Source organism: Chelonoidis abingdonii, chromosome 1, assembly GCF_003597395.2.
Source record: "Chelonoidis abingdonii isolate Lonesome George chromosome 1, CheloAbing_2.0, whole genome shotgun sequence".
In the NCBI taxonomy this organism is placed as follows: Eukaryota; Metazoa; Chordata; order Testudines; family Testudinidae; genus Chelonoidis; species Chelonoidis abingdonii.
In genome coordinates, this window is record NC_133769.1 from 167397511 (window position 1) to 167419706 (window position 22196).

Below are 22196 nucleotides of genomic sequence, written 5' to 3' on the forward strand. Positions count from 1 at the left end.
ATACCACAAAAAGTATAATTCTGGAGTGAGCTTCTCTGAAAAGAAAGTTGCTTAGAAATAATTAATGGCAAAGATCAGTTTATTTAATGACAGAAATAACCAGAACTTTATACATCTAACACCAACCAAAACAGCAGAATGTACAAACCAAAGACGTTTTAATTCAGTGTCCAGGAATTTAGTAGGAATACTTCAGAAATAGACTGAGTTTCTCATGAGTTTTTATAAACAAAAAATCTAGCTTCAACAATCAAATGCTCATGTTTATGCCTGATTTCACATAAATTGTGCTAGTGTAGTAACCTCTCAAACTAGTAATTTAAGAGGTATATTTAAAAAAAATAAATAAAGGCAACCTCACAAATCCAGGAACAGCAAGGCTAAATGATACTCCCCTACTTACTGTATGCCATTCTGAAAAAAATTAAGGCACAACTGTACGTATTAAGGAAGAGGTGCCATAGCCTTTAACTTTCATATTCCTGGCTTGATTTTTTATGTAACAACTTTTCTGTAATTTTATTGAGTGGCAGGTCATAAAGCCAATTAAAACAAATATTTTCATTCCTACAGAAGGCATTATACTTTTTTTCTTTTAAATTCAAGACTCCTTTGTCTCCAGAGGAATGGACAAATAAAAGTGTCCAAGGATTAATTAAGATGCTAACAAGTATTGTGTTGTAAGGTAGTACACTGAATATACAATTGAAGTTCTCAACAATATTTACAAATAGTTATCCTGAACATGTTTCCTCACAACTTTATCAATATATACTTAAGCATAAATTACTAGTACTCAGAAAATCTGGAAATTTACCTAACAATCTATTAAAATCTTTTCACATTATAATGGCTGTAAGAACTGTTACACTTACCGCTGTTTTTAGTTTATATTATGATGGACTGATCCTTCCTGAGTGCTTATCCATAATGTTTTTGGGTATACAAGTGTTCACGAAAATACAACTAGCACTATTTTTTTCAAGTGTATGTTTTGTGCAATTTTACTGCATTGCAATATTTCGAGACTAGCACAATTATAAGAGTTACAGGGTGTGTGTGAATAATATCAAATCACCATCATGTTTAGTTCTCACAGAAGACATTTTGATCTTTGGAATACAGTAACCTACAGCTCAGTTCAGACCCAAGGCAGTAACTCAATGTAATTACATTAGTTACTGCTTTTTTAAAAGTAAGATTTTCAACAGCTTATCTACATGCATGCAAAATACACAAAGTGGTCTGTTTTACACCCTATTAAATTGAGATATTTCAGCTAAGTGATGGAACATTACCGAAATGTTAATTCAGATGAGTTAGACACCTTGTCAGGGATTTTGCCACATATTTTGTTAATGTGTAAGGCAAGCCAGTTTCACAGGCTGCAGAAGAAAATTGTAATATTACCAAATTTGTTAAGTTTATCTAGCAGGGACCAGTGGTCTTACCCCGTTGAATACTTTTGCAGTACAAGCTTTTATGCTATATCATTTCAGAACATGAACTCTAAACTACATCTACACTTCTGTTTTAGTCCCTGAACTAAACACTCTCAGTATGCGTATTACAGAATGAGGGTAGATTATGTCACCACACAGGCTGAAACTAATACAAGGATACTAATTCAAAGGTGGTCTCAGCTATCCTCATGTACGTACGTGCTTAAGTCGTTCATTTTTCGCCTGTTGTGTGTATAGGATTGGATGACACTGTCTCTCTCATTCATTGCCATAGGTCTGTTGCCTTCAGTCTGGAGCTGTATCTTACTGAAAGATAATGAATTTCAAATATGCCAAACATACATGTTGCTTTAATACACATGAAAGTGGATTGGCAGGTCCCTCAATACAGACAACAGTATGGCCATGATACAATGATTTTATCAAGTATGAGAGATTGGCAGGGCTGGGAGAGACAGAGACAAGGCTTCTGCTTCCAGCAAAAGCCAGGGGAATTATATATTCACCGAGAAAGATACTAGCAACTTCATTGCATAGGATTTCTTTAATATTAGAACAAATATTTCCACTTCATTTTATTTTAACACATTAACCTACAGAGACACTAAGTTCTTCCACAAAGATGAGGAGATGTAACAGGGTTAACAGCCTGCCTTACATGTGTTTTCATGTAGCTGTGGTGTAATAAGCCTTTGGAGATTTCCAGCATATTTGTCACAAATTTAGTTTTTAACATGATATTATGACATTCATATTATTCTATCCTAATGCTGCTGTCTGTCCCATTTTGGAATTAACAACTCCCACGATCCCCGCTTCTCAATAACAATTCTCCATGATACAGTAGGTGGAAAACCAGATGATTTCTACAGTGTCCCATTCCCAAAGAACTGCACCCAATTACACTTTTTTCATGTGGAAATTTCCACAAATTTAATATAAAATTAGAAGAGTTCTACATCCATCATTAGTTCTCCTACCTTGGGTAAGTACAACGAAGCAGTGTAAAGCTTTGTTTACACAACTGAACGATTAGCAAAATAAATTAAACAGGGTTGCACATATCGGGCCAGACTAAACCTCTTATTCACACTGAATTGTAGTTACTTATTTGAGTAGCCCTATTGATCCCATTGTACTTATGGAAGTAACTGCTCGCCAGTGACAGAGTTTTTTTCCCCAGATTCCAATGGACCTCACTGAGTAAATTTGGTTACAGTTATATGTTTATGCAAGTCATTTTACAATGGTTTGCAGAATCCTTAAGTGTACTGACCTGCCACACAGTCCTGAGGAGTTTAAGCTAATTTTGCAAAATGTCTGAAGCACACTTTGTAGATTTATACACAATTAGCACATCTACCTAAAGGCAAAAGACCCCATACCACAGGTTTCCAGCCCCTCACAAGGCAACACACACTCCACAGCAGTCCAACATCCCCTGATTTGGGGAGTAAAAGAAAAGAGGACAGAACCCATCACTTAAACTTCATTCACTGACCCTGATGAAATACATATTAAAACAAAGGCAAAATTCTACGGAAACAGCTGTACAATTCTAGCACAGCTTCTTTGTAAAAGTTCATAAAAAAATTTACAACATGATACTTACTGCCATTACACAGGAAATATTTTATTTTTAGAGCTTTCTGTACTAATTGATTATGACTGATGCAGAAATCGGTCTTCCAAACTTGCTCAGTAATGAAGTATCTGCATTTTTACCTTTTTTTTTTTTTTTAATCAGTGCATTGTGCAATATCATTCTGCACCCAAGAAACTCAATATAGGAAATTCAGTATCTGAAAGTCAGTATTACTGTAAGCCTCAAATACAGTTAATACTTAGCTTGTTACAGGACAATACTGCACTCTTCTTGCTCTCTGTTAGGGATGGTGTTCACTCTGTTTCTGAAATGTGGGCCACTTCTACTTTCACAGTTTCAATGGCTTGTGTAACTTCAGCTATTTTCTGTCCTTGCTGTTGTGCCAATACGTAATTCACCACTTGCATGATGCTTTGGTCAGAAAGAGTGGATACTGATGTACATTCCTCAGTAGCTGCAACAGCTTCAATTGTTTCTCCTGCCACTACCACAGTCTCAATCTCCTCACTGCCAATGCTAATCTCGGTTTCTTGTTCTTGCATGTCTGCTGTTAAAATACTGATGGCATGTTCCACCTGCGTCCCCTGGTTATGAAACTGAAGGGTGTCCTTTTCCAGCATAATTTTGCAAGGTACATAATCCCTGTGGAACTTGGTCATATGCTTCCGTAGCGTCCGGGCATCTATGTAAGCTTCATTGCATACTGGACAGACATATGGTCGTTCTCCAGTATGTGTCCTCACATGACGTTTCAAGGAACGTGCATCAGCCCAGGCTACTCCGCAAGTCAGACATTCAAAAGGCTTAACACCTGATCACCAAAACAAAAGAAGGAAGATTATTAGTTTATGTAAATCTGTGTAAACGAGAATGACAAATTCCAGGCACAAAAGACAATGTTGTAATACAGTGGTTTTCAACCTGTGGTCCACGGACCTCTGGGGGTCCAGAGACTATGTCTAAGGAGTCAGCGAAAGGTTGTTGTTACCACAGAATAATCGTTTTCAACCTCTTTTTTCATTGGCGGACGCCTGAAAAATTTCAGATGGAGCTACAGACCCCTTAGACTATGTCCAAGATTTCCAAAGGGGTCCGTGTCTCCACCTGAAATTTTTCAGGCGTCCGCCAATGAAAAAAGGTTGAAAACCACTGTTCTCATAGATAACCATGAGGTACAATTGCTAGTCACATATCAGAGAGAAAATCTTATTTACAAATTTTGAGTGCATTATATACTATTTGAAGAGCGCTGCAAAACCCCTCAGCCCAGAGCAAGAGTCTGCTAGAGGGAAGGATACACAACTATATCAGATATGTTAATCCAGATTGAGCTCTTGGAGGAAAGAGCCTCCTACTATACGTTTGTAGTGCACTGGGGCCTTTGGGTCCTACTGTAATACAAATGAATAATATATTACAGGGGCTAGTTTCACAAGTACTCAGCATGGCCTTGTTCTTTGAAGGCCAATGCTGAGTGGGTTAGGAAATCTCATCCTAGAAGTATAGCTGAACCTCATATATAGAGGTCAAGAGTTACAACACAATCATTACTAAATTGTGCTTTGCCTGTAAGTTACAGAACGTCAGAAGAGGAGAGGCTGACAAAAACCTTGTGGCCCATCTAAACTATTCCATTGCTGGACAGAATTTTCCCTTAAAAGGATCTTACTTCTAGTCTGCTTTTGAACATCTCCAACAAACCATCTCCTAAACAAGTTATTTGATTTCAGAAAATATTTTATGATATAGTTAAAGGTTCTTTTTATTTCATTCCATTCCATTATATATCATTCTGAAATGCCACCAGGAGATTAGGTTTTAAAGCTTCTCTCCGTGTTTATGGTGCTTCTGTTTCTTAAAACCATATTTTGTCTGACTATACATTTTCATTTAAATCTGTGAGGTAGGAGTAACAGGTTGGGTTACTAGTAGAGAGGTATCAAAGGTAAGGAAAGGCTACAATCTCCATTCATAGAGATGCAACAGACAGTTAATGGGGATCTGTGCAGGCACAGAAAAAGCCCTGAAACTTTACATAGGCACTTATATGGAGCGTATCTCCATATTGTGTGTATGGCCTTAGGAGTGCCTGAGGCACAGAGTCTCACTGTTACACCCATGTCTCCTATTCTGCCCTTCTGTTTGGTACCATCTCTCCTCCAAAGGTACTGCCTGGCACCTTGCTAAACCAAATCCTACTCCACTGATTTTTGTTAATTTCTGCAAAGTTGTGTGTCCATCTTCCACTGAGCCTGAAATCCCTAGTTTGATATTGGCCACAAATTATTTCTTCCTCCAGACAGTGTGTATCAAAATTATTATGTATAATATTATATTATATATACACGTGTGTGTATGTGTGTGTGTGTGTGTGTGTGTGTAAATACTATTTCCACTGACATACAAAAGAAAAACAATCTCAGCGCTGACTTCCTATATTACTGCTGCTACAGATTTACAGCAGAAAATTATGGGACGTTATAGGTGCTTCTTTTTTTAATGTAAACACTTAAATTTCTACCCCAGCAATGAATGAGATTTTAGACTTAACAGTCGTTTATGGGTAAGATGTTTAGAAAAAGTGATTTTTGCCACAATATAACAAACTGTGTGAAGAAGTACATAGTCAGACTATTCCATTATTCCAAGTCATTTGCTGAGTTTCCTTATGAAATGCTTATGCATATGTTGGAAACTTTTTAATTACAACCGTTCTGTTCATATTGTCCCCAAAATGCTTAAAGGTTTTAGTTTCCACTGTAAACTAATGAACTGACAAATTTCAGTCTAAAAAAAGGAAACAATATTTTTAAGAATTTGAGAGTGGTTGGTTTCAAACACTTACACTCTTGGCTTTTTTTTTTGTTTTTTCTTGAGAGGTACACTTATTTAGAAGTTGAATATTTTTATGATTTTTACACAATATTAATTCCTTGCCCCACACAAAAAACTTTAACCAAGTCTCTCAGAAACTCCTGAAAAATGTGTTTTTATTAAAACCCTTCACAGAGTACTGAAAATACACCTTTTGTGTCTATTTGCATGACCAGTGCTATAAGGTTTCAGAAGGATTCTAATATCTACTTTTGGAAGTCTCTAGAAACATGTTAAACAACAGAATGAGTGTAAACCTACTTTCTGTTGACTTAATGATCCGTAACAACTTCCCTGTGGCTCCCCACTCATGGACACCCTAAACATATTATTGTTAAAATACTAGTATTTTACAGAAAAGACACAATCACTTATTTTCTGTGTACCCTCATGATTATTCATGTGTCGTCTGTATTCTCGCAGTTGGGTGAATCTTCTTCCACAGTGCTCACACACACGTTCCAGATTTTGCTTTGCTCTCCCTTTCTTCCCATGAGTGGCTTTCTTTACATGTCTTCTATACAAAGCTTTCTCGTAAAATTCTTTGCCACACACATTACATCTAAAATGTGAAATGAATACCTGTTAGATACAGAAAACATGCTTGAAACCATTATCCCATGCCTTCTTTAGGCTAAGCTTTTAAAATGCCTTTTAACTCAAATAGGGAAAGTTTAAAGGAATGCCAGTTTTGTAATTAAAAATGTTAGATTTTGATGCTCCAGTGTAAGAGAAATGGTTTCAGATTTTAAAATGTTATTGTGCCGTGTGACTACACCCACGTTTTCTTAATCCTTGACACAAGCTTCCACTCACCATTCCACATCACCAAAACCACACAGGTTAATAATCAAAAATTTCTAACTGTGTCCAAGATATACTAATCCCCCTAAAGTTTCACATGCATTAATACTTGTAGCTCATATTGTTATCTTTGAGGATGCATCCTATGCAAGCATATGTGGAGAATGACGGAGGTGTGAGGGCAGAGGTAAAGTACCCCAAGTAACGAAGTTTGTTGTATTACCCATCTTCCCTCATACGCTTTAGGGAATAGCCTACAGAATCCTCTCAATGCTATTTTCTAGATGATATCTGAATTTGGAAGTACTGGCTATGCCAAACACTTATTTGTACATTATTAATGCAAAGAAAATGTTTTGACATAGTATAGCATATATTCTCTGTACTAATAAGTTTGCTTCCGGCCTTAGTGACCTGGTTTGTGCTATTTGCACATTAGGAGAAAATATGTTTTAAGAAATGCAAGTATTCAACCAATGAACATAACCATAACTCCTCCATGTATAATTATTAATTTGCCACCCACAGGAAAGGCCTAACAGGACATGGACTAAAATGCTAACCATGTGATGCATCTTTTATAAAAACCTAAACATAGTTTACTGATGAACAGATGGAGCTCAGGATCCTGAAGTGTATGCTAGTGATGCCCCATAATTCTGATGTATCCCCATTTTGCTTCCTGAAAGCATTCCATGGGGAACTTTATCAGCCTTCAGTTTTCCCTGAAGATACTGATGGGAACTGGATGTAGTTCCAGATACGTCTGCGTCAGTGATCCATCCTCTTCATTACTTACTGCTCTCTGAATCTGTGTGGTTTGCAAACATCTGCTCAATGATCATTTCCCATTTACAATTACATTTTGAGACATATCAGTTAGCACATTTAATGTGTGCCATGTTAATTTTGTATAGTTCTAGTTTCTTAATCAAAATATTGTGCAGCACTATGCCAAATTCCTTACAGATGTTTAAGTATATTATATCAATATTAGTATCTTCATAAATCAAAATTTGTAGGAATAAAGAGGTTATTTTACCTCTGTATTTGTTACTGGTGTGACCTCTGCTGGAATACTGTCTCCAATTCTGTTGTCCACAATTCAAGAAGGATGTTGATAAATTGGAAAGGGATTGGAAGAGCCACGAGAACGATTAAAGGATTAGACAGCATGCCTTATAGTGACAGGCTACGTTTACACTACAAGCACTACAGCAGAACAGCTGCAGCTATGCCGCTGTAGTGCAGAAACTTCTACACTGACAGAAGGGGTGTTTCCATCAATGTAGTTAATACCAAGATGTAGTAGCTAGGTTGACAGTGGGGGTTAGGTCAACTTAACTACTGTGCTCAGAGAGCAAATTTTTTTTTTTTTTTTTGACAGCCCTGAGCAACACAACTTTGTTGATCTAATATTTAAATGTAGACCAGGCCACAGACTCCAGGAGCTTGCTCTATTTAGCTTAACAAAGTGAAGATTAAGGGCTGACTTGAACACAGTCTACAAGTTCTTGACATGGGAGTAAATATTTGATAACAAGCTCTTCAAGGTATAACAAGGTCCAGTGGTTGGAAGCTGAAGCTAGACAACTTCTCAGTGGAAAAAAGGCATAAATTTTTAACAGTGAGGGTAATCAACAATTGGAACAATTTGCCAAAGGTTGTGGTGGATTTCTAAATCGAAAGTGGATTTTTTCAAGAACATTAATTATTCTGGGGTAGTTCTATGGCCTGTGTTATGCAGGTCAGACTAGATTATCACAATGGTCTCTTCTGGCCTTAGAATCTAATCCCATCAGAAAAAGATGAAGTTAGACAGGATCTATTTTCCATAAATCCATTTTGACTGACGTTATACCACTCTCCTGTAATTTTTGATTATGAAATCATCTGACCTTTTCCCAAACACAGAAGATATTTATTGAACACTGCCTTTTCTGCATTATTATTGAAAATTGTACTATCTTATCTAGCAATGGACCAATAACATTATTAGGATTCCTTTTGTTCCTCATATATTTAAAAAACTCCTTATTTTCCTTAATTTTGCTGGCTATTGAGTTTTCCTTGTGACTTTTTGCTTCTCTTACCAATTTTCTACAATTTATAGCAATTAATATAAATAGGCTTTGCAGAATTTGACTTTTTTTCCAGAATTTCAACAGATATTGATGTTTATTTTTAAGCATTATTTTAGATTTTTATCTATTTAAACGTTCACAGTTGTGGGAAATTATTGGAGGGTGGGTCAGATAATTAAAGCTTTACAAACCATTAAAACACAAACTGTATATTTTGACCTGTCATGTTGACAATGTAAATATCCTTAAAATCCAAACCACACCTGTTTATACTATTAATTTCACTAGTCTGTCACAAGTCTAATTCAAAATTCTAAATCACTGAATTTTGACTCTAGTAAGATTTCAAGCAGCATTTTTATTACTTTGCCTATCTGTACATTTTTATTATCATCAACAGAAATATTTTTGTCAGTTTGTGTGTACAGCGAAATTAACGTTTATCAACATATACTGATGAAAATTTAATCATTCAACGAGAGAGAGACACAACACACAAAACCAACAGAAAAAAGGGGAAGTTGATCGCTTCTAATTTATATTTAAGGTTGGCAGGATTTTTTTTTAATTCACTAAATGTCTTAGAGGGGAAGTGAAACCAGATATGTGTCATTATATTTAATCTTTCCAAGCCTCCCCGTCCCCCACCTATATATATTGATCACACAACTGAAATTTAGTGGTTGCTTAGTGACATAAATGATCATGACTTGACTACGTTTGTTGTATGCAAACAGAATAAAGTTCAAGCCAGTAACACACACGCAGTGCTTTAAAAGTACCATTTTCGCAAAGCTGATAAACAATAAGTCAAATCAGCTGGGGAAAGGAATTCTGCTCAAAAAGAAAATTCCACAACTGAGAGAGAAAGCTAGTTTTCTTACACAAGAGAGAGTGAGACAGCGCAAGCTGCTTTCACTTCCCTTCTAAGCCACTCTGGTTTATTTAAGCCAACTAACCTCTCTCTGTGAATTCTGGGATTGTTGTTTTTGGGGCAAAAACCCTCTCTCCTGGCTAATTTGACTCATAATTGTTTTCAGCTTTATTAAATTAGCTCTTTTAAAGCACCAAGTGTACGTTTGTGTGTGTGTATTACTGGCTTGCATTTCATTCTGTTTGCACACAACAAATGTAATCAAGTCATGATCACCTGTATCACACATCAACCATTAATTTTTAGTTGTGTGATCAATACCTTTATCTATCAAGATGAGGTCTAATATAGAATTCCCGCCATGTTGGAAGCAACATTTGCTGAATTAGGAAATTGTCCTTTACCAGTTTTAAAAACTCCAAAGACATTTTACTACTGGCAGCCTAGGAGCTCTAGCATGTCACTCAGACTGAAGCCCCCAAAGATCACACAGCTTTTTCCTCCCCTATATATTAAGGAGCCAGTTATCCTTTTCTCTAGTGTGATCTGGTGAACTGCAGTAGACACCAACTAGCATCCCATCTTGCGCTTTATCTGCTAGGACACTGATCCATAAACATTTAAGATCCTCTTCTTCAACTGAGATCATATGTAGTTATTCTTTTATATCTGCTGCTGAAAGCTACATCCCCTGTAATTATGGATAGCTCTTGGCAATGTCATTCAGAAACAGATCCTCACTGGTCTGCAACACCTTAGTGTGCTCAGCTTACATCAGTTGTGAGCTGACCCTCACTCACCTGTACGGATCTGTGACAGAATGGGACTTCACATGGGAATACCAGTCTTTCTTCCAACTGTAACACTTCCCACAGAACTCACACTGGAATGGCTTCACACCAAGATGCTTGTTCATGTGCTGCCGGAGATCTCGAGCTTCATAGAAACTTTTTTCACATCTGTAACAATAAAGGTTTCCGACTCCCACATAAGACAGGATCATAATGAGATAAGATAACTATGGAGGGAGGGTTGTTCAAAAATGAGGCTCCTAGACCACAATTTCAATGGCACAAAAACACTGTACTTAATCATTTACATGTTGCCTAAAGCCCAGTACACCTCTACCTCGATATAACACAAATTCGGATATAATGCAGTAAAGCAGTGCGCGGGGAGGGGGCGGAAGCCAGGCCGCACTCTTTGGTGAATCAAAGCAAGTTCGATATAACGCAGTAAGATTTTTTGGCTCCTGAGGTCAGCATTATATCGAAGTAGAGGTGTATATATTGGTAATTTAAAAGACTGGAAGGCTTCATGAAGTAGACATGGTTTACAGTAGCAACAATTATATTAACTATGTAATCCTCTTCTACACTAAGGGAGATTAAAAAGAATAGCAGCTAATTTAAAGATCTGAAATTTATATGATGGGCTTCAGGCAGATTTTCCCTTTATCAGTTACGGAAAGCTGATTTCCTTTAATTGCTCTGTTATAGGGAAAAAAAGTTTGTTTAATTCCTATCCAGGACCCAAAAAGAGAGACTTATGGAGAGTTAGGACATCATAAGTTACAGTACACAAAGTGTTGTTCTATAAGCTAGAACAGCTATGCTTATGAAGGATCTGGTATCTCTTTTTCTGGAACCATGGAGGATTAACTCGGAAAGCAGACATTAAATTGCTTTACTGTTCAGATTGCTCAAGCACGTTCAACACAACTGCTAGCTCTGCTTCTCAAAGATACTCCCCTCGCCAATCCCTCAACCCAAATTTCCCAAATACCTCCCCACATCCTTGCCCCCCTTGCCAAGACAAGTGAGTTCTTGTCTACCGTTAGGAAAAACTTATATGCTTATAAATATATACTTTTCAAAAAGTGTAACAAATATATATTAATTCTCATTAAAACCACGTCTGCAATGTAGGTAGTAAATAATCTGGCATGTGTATATAATAAAGGGAAGATTTTCAAAAGGCATAAACTGCAATTAGGTGCCAACTGTCATTTGTGCTTTTGAAAATAAATGTGAGAGAATCTCCTCAAAACAAAATCTTCTTGTTTGGGGGAGATTTTCAATCGTTTGTTATAACGCACCAGGAATTTAAATACACCTGTGAACCTAAATGTATTAAGGGAACGGTATTTTTCAACTGATTGCATTTGACTATTTCCAAGTTAGGTCAATGCAACTCTCAGCTATGCAAGGGTAGCAAAGGAAGTTGTGGCTGCAAGGGCTGGGAGGCACCTGTCAGCTCTGAATTATCCCCTTCTGTGTATGTGCTGGGACCTCTGCAGAGATCTGGCGTCTCTCCTACCCCTTCATGTGGGCAGGGATCTGGGATGAAGGGAATGAAGGTAACAAATTTAAACACCAGCTGGGAGTGAATAGTGGTAGTGAAGAGCCCAGTTCAGTGTGCAGCTCGGAATACATAACCAAGGTCGCATCGCTTATGGTCCTCTAGTAAACTGATGCCTATGATATGTATACACAGCAGCATAGGGCAGGATACAATAAAGAGCAATTACTTACATGTTTATGGCTTCTACAGTGCCAACTAATAGCTTAATGGGATGGAAACAGGGTGGACAAGGACACTCCTCCTCCCCAGTTTTCTTTTACATGCTTGAAGTTACTGTTGCTACCATGTAATAAAACTGTCAGGGATCTGGGTCACAGACCATGGATGAGATTTCTCTCATGAGCCTTGCTAGCAGCTAGAGACACAAGGTGTGTGAGGAAATATCTTTCATTAGACATACTTCTGTTTGTGAGACACACAAGCTTTTGGGGTTACACAAGCTCTTCACTGCAAACATTTCAAAGTGACAACTATCCCCACTCCACTATAACAAAATGTACAAAGAGAGGAGAAGCACTGACAAATCTCACAGCAACCCTGAGACTTAATGGAAAGACCACTGGGCTAGGACTATTTCTAGCTCTGCCACTTGCCTCCTGGGTGATCTTGGGTAAATAACTTCCATCACTCTGAGACTCAGTTTCCTATCTGTAAAATGGAGCTACTCATGTAAAAGTTATTTGAGATCAACTGATGAAAAGCACTATATACAAGCTAAGTCTTTTGACTATTATCTAGCCACAGTAGCATATCAAATCTAGTGAGAACTAGAACAGTCTAAATGATCACTAATTAACATTCGTCTTCGTCTAAATACCTAGAAAATTAAATGGCAAAAAACTGTTAACCCAGAGTTATGGTTGCCCAGTGATAGCTCGTGTCCTGCCAGAATACTGAACTCAGTAAAACTGAAACATCTGAAACCCAGGAAATTCAGAGTTAAAGTAAACACCCATAACACACACACTCCCAACTCTGCCTTTTCACTGTAATGGACAGGCATTACCTGTACCTGCTGTACGCTCAAACACTGAGCTCCTCCCTCCCCCCAGAGAGAATACTACGCTTATAAAATTTAATAAGCGCTTCATACCCCTTTATAACTCCTTCACACTTGTACACAAGATATCTAAACATACACTTTTCCCTACACATCATTAAATCCACAGACTACTCTCAGATCCCACCTCACTACTGACAATACCCATAGCAAGAAGACTTCAGTGCCCTACTACTGACATAGTCTACACAATTCTGTATTGAAATTATGCACTTTGGAACTTCAAGATACACAAGCACCTCCTTCCTTTGACAACACACATGGTGAGGGCATGTTGAGGGGACTAAGACTCATATCTACTCAGATCACAATCACAGCTCTAGGATGCTCCTCAATCTAATCCCAAGATCTCCTCATAGCACAATCACAGATTTTGCAAGCCATTCCAGCTTATTCCTCCACCATTCAATACACCTACACGTAACATAGAGAATGAAGTTGGAATGCATACAGATCATTCCCAGTAGCTATTGCAAGTTCAAGGAGGAAGAGTTAAGGTTACATGGGTCTTTACCTTAACTCTCTTGGAAATTTCTGTTTTGCTGAACTCAATGTTCAGGAATGGCAAAAGCTATCACCAGGCAGCCTTAAATTTGAGTTAATGAAATGTTTTTCCATTTAATCATTATAATTGTTAATTGACTATATGCTAAGTACAGTGTACTCTGTACCGTATGAGGCTATTGCCTATTATTGTACATTATGTAAAGTCATGTGCCAATTTAACTGAAATTAGTTACATAGTAAATAAGACCAGGAGCAGGTAGAAGACCCTTCATTGCTGAAGAGGTTACCACTCTCCCAGTTCTACCTAATACAGTTTCAAAACTGTTAGAGAAAACTGTAACACTCTCATGGGGGAGGGAGGGGAAAAACAAAAACCCCAAACAACCTTATCTAAATCGAATCTGGGGTGAGGACAAGCATGATCAAGATAATATTAATCAAGCCTTTCACTTCCAATATATAGAATCATAGGACTGGAAAAAACCTTGTGGCAGGACTAAGTATTATCTAGACCACCCCTGGCAATCATCTGTCTAACCTGCTCTTAAAAATTTCCAGTAATGTAGATTCCACAATACCCCTAGACAATTTATTCCGGTGCTTAACCAGTATGAGAGTTAGGAAGTTTTTCCTAATGTCCAAACTAAACTGCCCTTTCTGCAATTTTAGCTCATTGCTTCTTGTCCTATCCTCAGAGGTTAAAGAGAACATTTTTTCTCTCTCCCCCTTTTAACTTTTATGTCAGCGGTCCCCAAACTGTGGGTGACACTCCACTAGGGGATTGCAGCAGGGCCCAGGCCAGCCCCAGCACAGAGCAGAGAGAGAGCATCATCCAGCCCCGCTCTGCCCCCAGCTCTGCTCCTGCCCTGCCCCCTGCTTGGGCCCCAACCGTGTGCTCCCTGCCCCTGGCTCCCGGCCATGGGCACAATACTCCACTAGAGGCATCATCAGTGCAGAGTAAAGCAGAAGAATTACTTCTCATGCCTTACTTACAACACTCCTGTTACTACATCCCAGAAGGATGTTTGCTTTTTTTGCAACAGTGTTACACTGTTCGCTCATATTTAGCTTGTGATCTACTATGACCTCAGACACTCTTCTGCAGTACTCCTGCCTAGACAGTCATTTCCCATTTTGCATGTGTGCAAACTGATTATTCCTTCCTAAAAGGAATACTTTGCATCTGTCCTTATATGAACTTCGCAAGTGCATTTTCCACCTCAGAGCTTAACATATTTTATTCTAAATAATTTCATGTGACCAACTATAGCATGAGACAAATGAAACTGTCTTTAATAATCCTAGAGACTTAAAGGTCAATTTATACTCACTGAGTACACTGATATCCACGAATTTCAGGCTTTGGCTGATGTTTCTTTATGTGTTTACTAAGTCCTGAGGCTCTATGAAAAGACTTCCCACAAATGGAGCAAAGATACTTGGATTCTCCTATAAACAGAACAACAACAAAAATACTTTACAAGGCCAGGTCTCCCATCTGAGCCCCAACTCCCTGCAGTGTGTTAAAGGTAGTACACAATTTTTACAGAATTCATCTGAAGTACTCAGAGCTTTATTACTACAGGAAGAGGGAAGTTTAATTATATACACTTGGAATCTAGTTGGGATTTTCAAGAATATTCTGTACATGCTGGTATAATCTTGGATAATATTGCTGTATATATTTGAAGAAGATGCTGAGCAGCAAACTTTAAACTACTGTATCATAAGTTACTTTAAAAAGTTCAGACAAAAATCTCATACCCTTTAATTATAATTTGTTCTTATCTTAACCCTGAGCAATCTTAAAAAACAAAAAAAACCACAGCAATTTACTGCGGAAGAAATAGATTGCAAACAGTCAAAGCACAGCATCTGCATCAACTTTAGTAATAGTTCATCATACATGAATGGGGGGCACGGGAAGAGAAATCAGACCTTGGATCTATGGGAGGCTACCTTAACAGGAAATTCCCAGATCCTATAAGGCTGTTCTTGAATACTAGACTACCAGAAGGATATTTGTAAGAGGGTATGTAGAAACCCTTCTATTTTCTGGAACTTAAAACTGCATTGTAAAGAAAAACAATCTTTTGTACCCAATTCTTGATACATCACACTCCAGGAAATAAAAATACACAGGACTTCAATATATTAAGCTACCTTAAAATACCTAAAGTTCACACTAAACTATTATACTGTCATATCTCACATTCTCTTTTCACTCTCAAGCTTTCCTATCAGTTCCTTATATCTGAGAAGGCATTAATTTCACAAGTTCTTACACAAGTCCTCTATTCCTCAGTTAAGGGGATGGCTATTGCAACGTCGTGGCTCCCTGTGAAGTGAGGTTGGAGAGAACATTTAAACTGGGGCAAAAGCCTCAGCCAGTGGAACGAAGATGGCTTTTTTGAAAAGCCACGCAACTCCCAGATTATAAGTATAAAGTCACATGCAGACAAACATTGTTGGAACATTGGGGAAACTAGTGTAAATCACAATGATCAGAGTGAAGTGCTAGAAAGTAATTTACATTTCAATTAAGCCACTGAATCACATCAAATGAACGCATTTAAGAAAAACAGAACATCTTTCTACACAAATACCAACCTAATTAGTGCAGCCACAAATAGTAAATGCTAGTTATCTTAGCATTTTTACAGTTACAACAAATTTAGGAAAATATTAAATCTAAGAGGATGCTTGAAATCCAAGAGGCAGGAGATTCAACTTAGTTTTCTCCCTCAAAAGGATAAATAGTAAGTGTAAAGCCTATTCCATCCTCTTACTCAGGCTTTCCAGGAACTTCCTCATTTCTGATATGCAAAAGCTACAGGTATAAATACAAAAAGTGGACAGACCATGTCTCCCTATATTTAGATGCATAGTTCAAGGCAAAGACCTGTTTTATTCTATGTTTGTAAAGAGGGCATCAAAAATAAAATAATATATCTGTATATTTATTATTCTGTCTTAGAGTCCAAACAGAAATTCAAAATGGATGTAAACGTCTTTCTTGAATGGGTGTCCAATGAAAAAAAAACATTTTACAAATTCCTTCGAGTGAAATCCCTGCAAGTTGCATGGACACTTTTCAAAGATACCACAATAGAGGCCCAGCTTCAATGTATACCCCAAATTAAAAAACACAGTAAAGGAACTAAAAAGAGCCACCGTGGCTTAACAATCATATAAAAGAAGCAGTGAGAGATAAAAAGGCATCTTTTAAAAGGTGGAAGTCAAATCCTAGTGAGGTCAATAGAAAGGAGCATAAACACTGCCAAATTAAGTGTAAAAATATAATAAGAAAAGCCAAAAAGGAGTTTGAAGAACAGCTAGCCAAAAACTCAAAACTCAGAAGCAGGAAGCCTGCTAAACAACCAGTGAGGCCCCTGGACGATTGATACACAAAAGGAGCGCTTAAAGACAATAAAGTAATTGCAGAGAAACTAAACAGATTCTTTGCTTCAGTCTTCACAGCTGAGGATGTTAGGGAGATTCCCAAACCTGAGCCGTTCTTTGTAGGTGACAAATCTGAGGAATTGTCACAGATTGAAGTGTAATTAGAAGAGGTTTTGGAATTAATTGAAAACTCAACATTAACAAGTTACTGGGACCAGATGGCATTCACCCAAGGAGAAATTGCAGCACTATTAACTATGGTTTGTAACCTGTCCTTTAAATCAGCTTCTGTACCCAATGACTGGAAGATAGCTAATGTAACGCCAATATTTAAAAAGGGCTCTAGAGGTGATCCCAGCAATCACAGACTGGTAAGACTAACATCAGTACTGGGCAAATTAGTTGAAACAATAGTAAAGAATAAAATTGTCAGACATATAGAAGAATATAAATTGTTGGGCAAAAGTCAACATGGTTTCTGTAAAAGGAAATCATGTCTTGCTAATCTATTAGAGTTCTTTGAAGGGATCAACAAACGTGGACAAGGGATCCAGTGGACCCAGTGTACTTAGATTTCTGGAAAGCCTTTGACAAGTCCTCACCAAAGCTCTTACATAAATTAAGCTGTCACGGGATAGGAGGGAAGATCCTTTCATGTACTGGAATGGTAAAAGACAGGGAACAAAGAGTAGGAATAAATGGTAAATTCAGAATGAGAGGGATAATAGTGGTGTTCCCCAAGGGTCAGTCCTAGGACCAATCCTATTCAACTTATTCATAAATGATTTGGAGAAAGGGATAAAAGTGAAGTGGCAAAGCTTGCAGACAATACTAAACTGCTCAAGATAGTTAAGACCAAAGCAGAATGTGAAGAACTTCAAAAAGATCTCACAAAATTAAGTGACTGGGCAACAAAATAGCAAATGAAATTTAATGTGGATAAATGTAAAGTAATTCACACTGGAAAAAACAACCCAAACTATACATACAATATGATGGGGGCTAAGTTAGCTACAACAAATCAGGAAAGAGATCTTGGAGTCGTCGTGTATAGTTCTCTGAAGACGTCCATGCAATGTGCAGCGGTGGTCAAAAAAGCAAACGGGATGTTAGGAATCATTAAAAAAAGGATAGAGAATAAGATGGAGAATATCTTATTGCCTTTATATAAATCCATGGTATACCCACATCTTGAATACTGAGTACAGATGTTGTCTCATCTCAAAAAAGATATACTGGCATTAGAAAAATTCAGAGAAGGGCAACTAAAATGATTAGGGGTTTGGATTAAAGAGGCTAGGACTTTTCAGCTTGGAAAAGAGGAGACTAAGGGGGGATATGATAGCAGTATATAAAATCATGCATGGCGTGGAGAAAGTGAATAAGGAAAAGTTATTTACTTGTTCCTATAAGACCAGGGGCCACCAAATGAAATTAATGGGCAGCAGTTTAAAACAAATAAAAGGAAGTTGTTCTTCTCACAGTGCACAGTCAACCTGTGGAACTCCATGCCTGAGGGGGTTGTGAAGGCTAGGATTATAACATGGTTTAAAAGAGAACTAGATAAATTCATGGAGATTAAGTCCATTAATGGCTACTAGCCAGGATAGGTAAGGAATAGTGTTCCTAGCCTCTGTTTGTCAGCGGGTGGAGATGGATGGCAGGAGAGAGATCACTTGATCATCACCTGTTAAGTTCACTCCCTCTGGGGCACCTGGCATTGGCCACTGTCGGCAGCCAGGATGCCGGCTGGATGGACCCTTGGTCTGACCCATTATGGCCATTCTTATGTTCTTATGACCCTATCTACAGGGGTCAACAGAATTAATGGATTAACTTTTATATTCCCCAAAGTATTTATAAACATACCATGGTTCTCATTACTCTCACTCTTGCCCACTGTTTACCTGTGTGAATGCTCATATGTTCCTGAAGACTCCGTTTTGTGACAAAAGACTTTTCACACAAGTCACATTTGAACTGCTTCTGTGTCTCATGGAGAGCCAAGTGCATTTTTAATCCATGCTTGTAGGTAAATGCCTTTCCACAGACCTATGAACAAAAAATTGGATAAAGTATACAAGATCATATAAATCTTAAAATTTACAAGTCATTGAGACAAAGACAGTACTGCATCTCATCATAGATTTTTCAAAGCATAAATGTTACCTTCTCTTCAAATGTAACGTAAAAAAAAGTATGCTACTTGGGAAACCTAGCTGATCATGCCTGTGGCTTGATGTCGGCAGGAAAGCACTGTACAAACTGCAAAAAAAATTTCTGTCCTTAACATTCTGGTTATTTGGTCTTATTTCTTGTTGCAGAGATCACCATATGCATATTTGGACAAAGGCCACTCTCCCAGATAAGTATGAAACATTGAGGTAGACCTCTACCTTGATATAACGCTGTCCTCAGGAGCCAAAAAATCTTACCGCGTTATATCGAACTTGCTTTGATCCTCCGGAGTGTGCAGCCCGCCCCCCCCAGGAGCGCTGCTTTACTGCGTTATATTCAAGTTTGCGTTATATCGAGGCAGAGTTGTAGTTGTCATTCAAATCACCATCACACCATATGACATGTTTGTAACATGACATGCTGTTCCATCTAAGCAGTCAGGCTGGGTTAGCATATCAAAGGGAGAAAAAAGGAAAAACCAAAGACTAGTGCTAGTAAATCACTGGATGGGCACTCCTCCATTTGAACCAACACAGAACCAACTTCTGAGCCTGGGGTTGCAGGACATTGCGCTGCTGGAGAGTTCTTTGTATACATCATAAAAACAGACATCCTGACCATTTGTAATGAAAAATCCCAAGACATCTTGGGACAACGGGCATTAACTCTAGTATTTCAGCCAAATTCCAATTTGGGAAATTACATTCCCTCTAATTCCCCTTCAATCCCAAATTATATTCAAATCAAAGTTCTTACATTAGTTATTTTTCACAAAGGCACTGTGAAGTGATTAAGATTAACCTAGGTTGTAAGGTACAGGGTAGTTACTAATGAATCAAGAAGTCATTACAAATGTCTAAGACATCAGGGAAGGATGTATTTTCTTTACCTTGCATGCATGTGGCTTTACACCTGTATGTTTGAGCATATGTATTCTGAGAGCATAGAGCTTGGGTAGAGTTCTTCCACATATATCACATATAAACTCCCGCTTAGTTCTTCCTTTCACTTCTGATGCTCCCGTCTCTTCTATACTAGCAGCTGCAGCGCTCACTTCATTTTTTCGGGTATGTCGAACAAGGTGAGCACGTAGAGAGGCACCATACTGGAACTCTTTTTTACATAGCTAGGAAAGAAAATACATGGAACTATAATGTGCATTATTTTCTTAACTTATTTCAAAACTGTTGAATGATCTTGTTTAAGAAAAAGCTTCACATTTGTAAATAAACATGAAATCAATGTAATATGATTAGCTACTCTATAAATCCAGCTATTAAAACCATAAATATGCATTACATCTCAACTTTCAGGTAAGGTTCTTAATTTATTAGTTATAAATATTAAAATAGTGGCAGAGACAACTACTGGCAGAAACAGCCTTGCATTGGATCAGTTCCCAATAACATTCACTTCCAGACTTTTCTAAATCCATAGGACAAAAATAAATGTATGTGCTAACAGCAACCTTAAGAGCAATTACCAAGTCAGAGGAATTTTTGAAAAATGTAAGAAGACAGACTTACCGGGCATTTGTAATCTTTAGTTCTTTCATGTTTCAGTGTATGCATTATAAGCGAATAACGCCTCTGAAAAACCATCCCACATTCAGTGCATTTGATCTGAGCTTCCACCTCATTGTTCTCTGTGGTATCTCTTTTGGGCTGCTTCATCTTCTTCCCTCTTTGCACTAACTTCATGGCAACCTAATTTGAAAACAATGATAATTTCTAATAAAAAGTACTATGTTCTGTCTTATACTTGCTTTTAAGCATCAACCTTCATTACTATACTACTTTTAATATTACTATATAAGAGCTAGATATTATTACACTGTAATTACTTTAGCGTTAACAAATTGTACTAAGTTTCTAGTAACTGTTTAATAAAACTGCACCTACGATACTGCAGATCATACGTTAAGAACAATGTTTCACCATAAACTGGATGCCACCTTAGTAACATCTAGATTGAAGAATCAATATCTGAGTTTTAAGAGAATATGCCTGCTTTGAAACAGTGATTATTACAAATCGCAGACCTTTTGTTTTAGGAAAACTAAGTGACAGGTAACACACTTCCTCCACTTCTTCAAGTGACCACCGTCTCCTCTGTTTCAGATTGAGTCATCTAAATTAGGTTCTTCACTCAAGTTCCCTTCTCAGAGATTTTTGTTTCCTTTTCTAAGAATACACCTCTACCTCGATGTAACTCTGTCCTCGGGAGCCAAAAAAATCTTACCGCGTTACAGGTGAAACCACGTTATATTGAAGCTAATTTGATCCGCCGGAGCGTGCAACCCCGCCCCCTCGGAGTGCCGCTTTACCATGTTATATCCAAATTCATGTTATACCGGGTGGAGTTATAATAGGGTAGAAGTGTACAGCCAGCTAAACCAGATAAGCTAGTATATTTTTACCATTCACTTAAAGAAAAGCTCTCAGTTTGAGAGACAGTAAGATATACAGGACAGCCCCTGAAATTATTCTTACTCTCACCCTCCCAGTAGTCATAAAGTATTAAGTCTAGGTAAGTATAACAAATAAAGTAGCTGAGAGACTATTTCAGGACAAACTGTGCTCCAGTTTCTTTTCCTGAACTCTCTGCTGTCTGTGCAAATCCACATCCCTACCTAAATATGGGCACATTCCATGGCTGAGAGCATCTATCCTCCCAGTTCAATTTCAGCCTGAAACAGATTAGCTCAGTTATCTCAATGGTGCAAACCCAGTCATGTCCATGTCTCTACACTACACTAAATACTAGCTACCAATTGCTAAACAGGGGCTATTACATTCTGTAGACAAGTCTCAGGAATGAAACCCCTGCACAGGCTGTGTCTTGAGAGAAAGTGTAATTCAAGTCTATGGGCTTGGCTACACTCACACGTTACAGCACTGCAACTTTCGCGCTCAGGGGTGTGAAAAAACACACACACACCCCCCCGAGCGCTGCAAGATGCAGCGCTGTAAAGCATCAG

General features: G+C 37.9%; 1 protein-coding gene across 2 annotated transcripts in view; it reads right to left on the reverse strand.

Moving 5' to 3' along the window:
* Window positions 1-61: 61 nt before the first annotated feature.
* Window positions 62-22196, reverse strand: part of ZBTB11 (zinc finger and BTB domain containing 11) — a 40191-nt gene continuing 18056 nt past the window's right edge. Inside the window, exons 5-11 of one of the 2 annotated variants that reach the window (XM_032804490.2) lie at window positions 20743-20922; window positions 20106-20342; window positions 18946-19090; window positions 14968-15085; window positions 10506-10664; window positions 6330-6505; window positions 62-3880 (exon numbers count right to left, since the gene is read on the reverse strand). In XM_032804490.2, the coding sequence (XP_032660381.1) occupies window positions 3363-3880; window positions 6330-6505; window positions 10506-10664; window positions 14968-15085; window positions 18946-19090; window positions 20106-20342; window positions 20743-20922 (1533 nt within the window). In that variant the 3' untranslated portion in view covers window positions 62-3362. Of the gene's footprint in view, window positions 3881-6329; window positions 6506-7789; window positions 7827-10505; window positions 10665-14967; window positions 15086-18945; window positions 19091-20105; window positions 20343-20742; window positions 20923-22196 lie in introns of those variants that run through there. The other variant, XM_032804491.2, reaches the window with a different exon arrangement.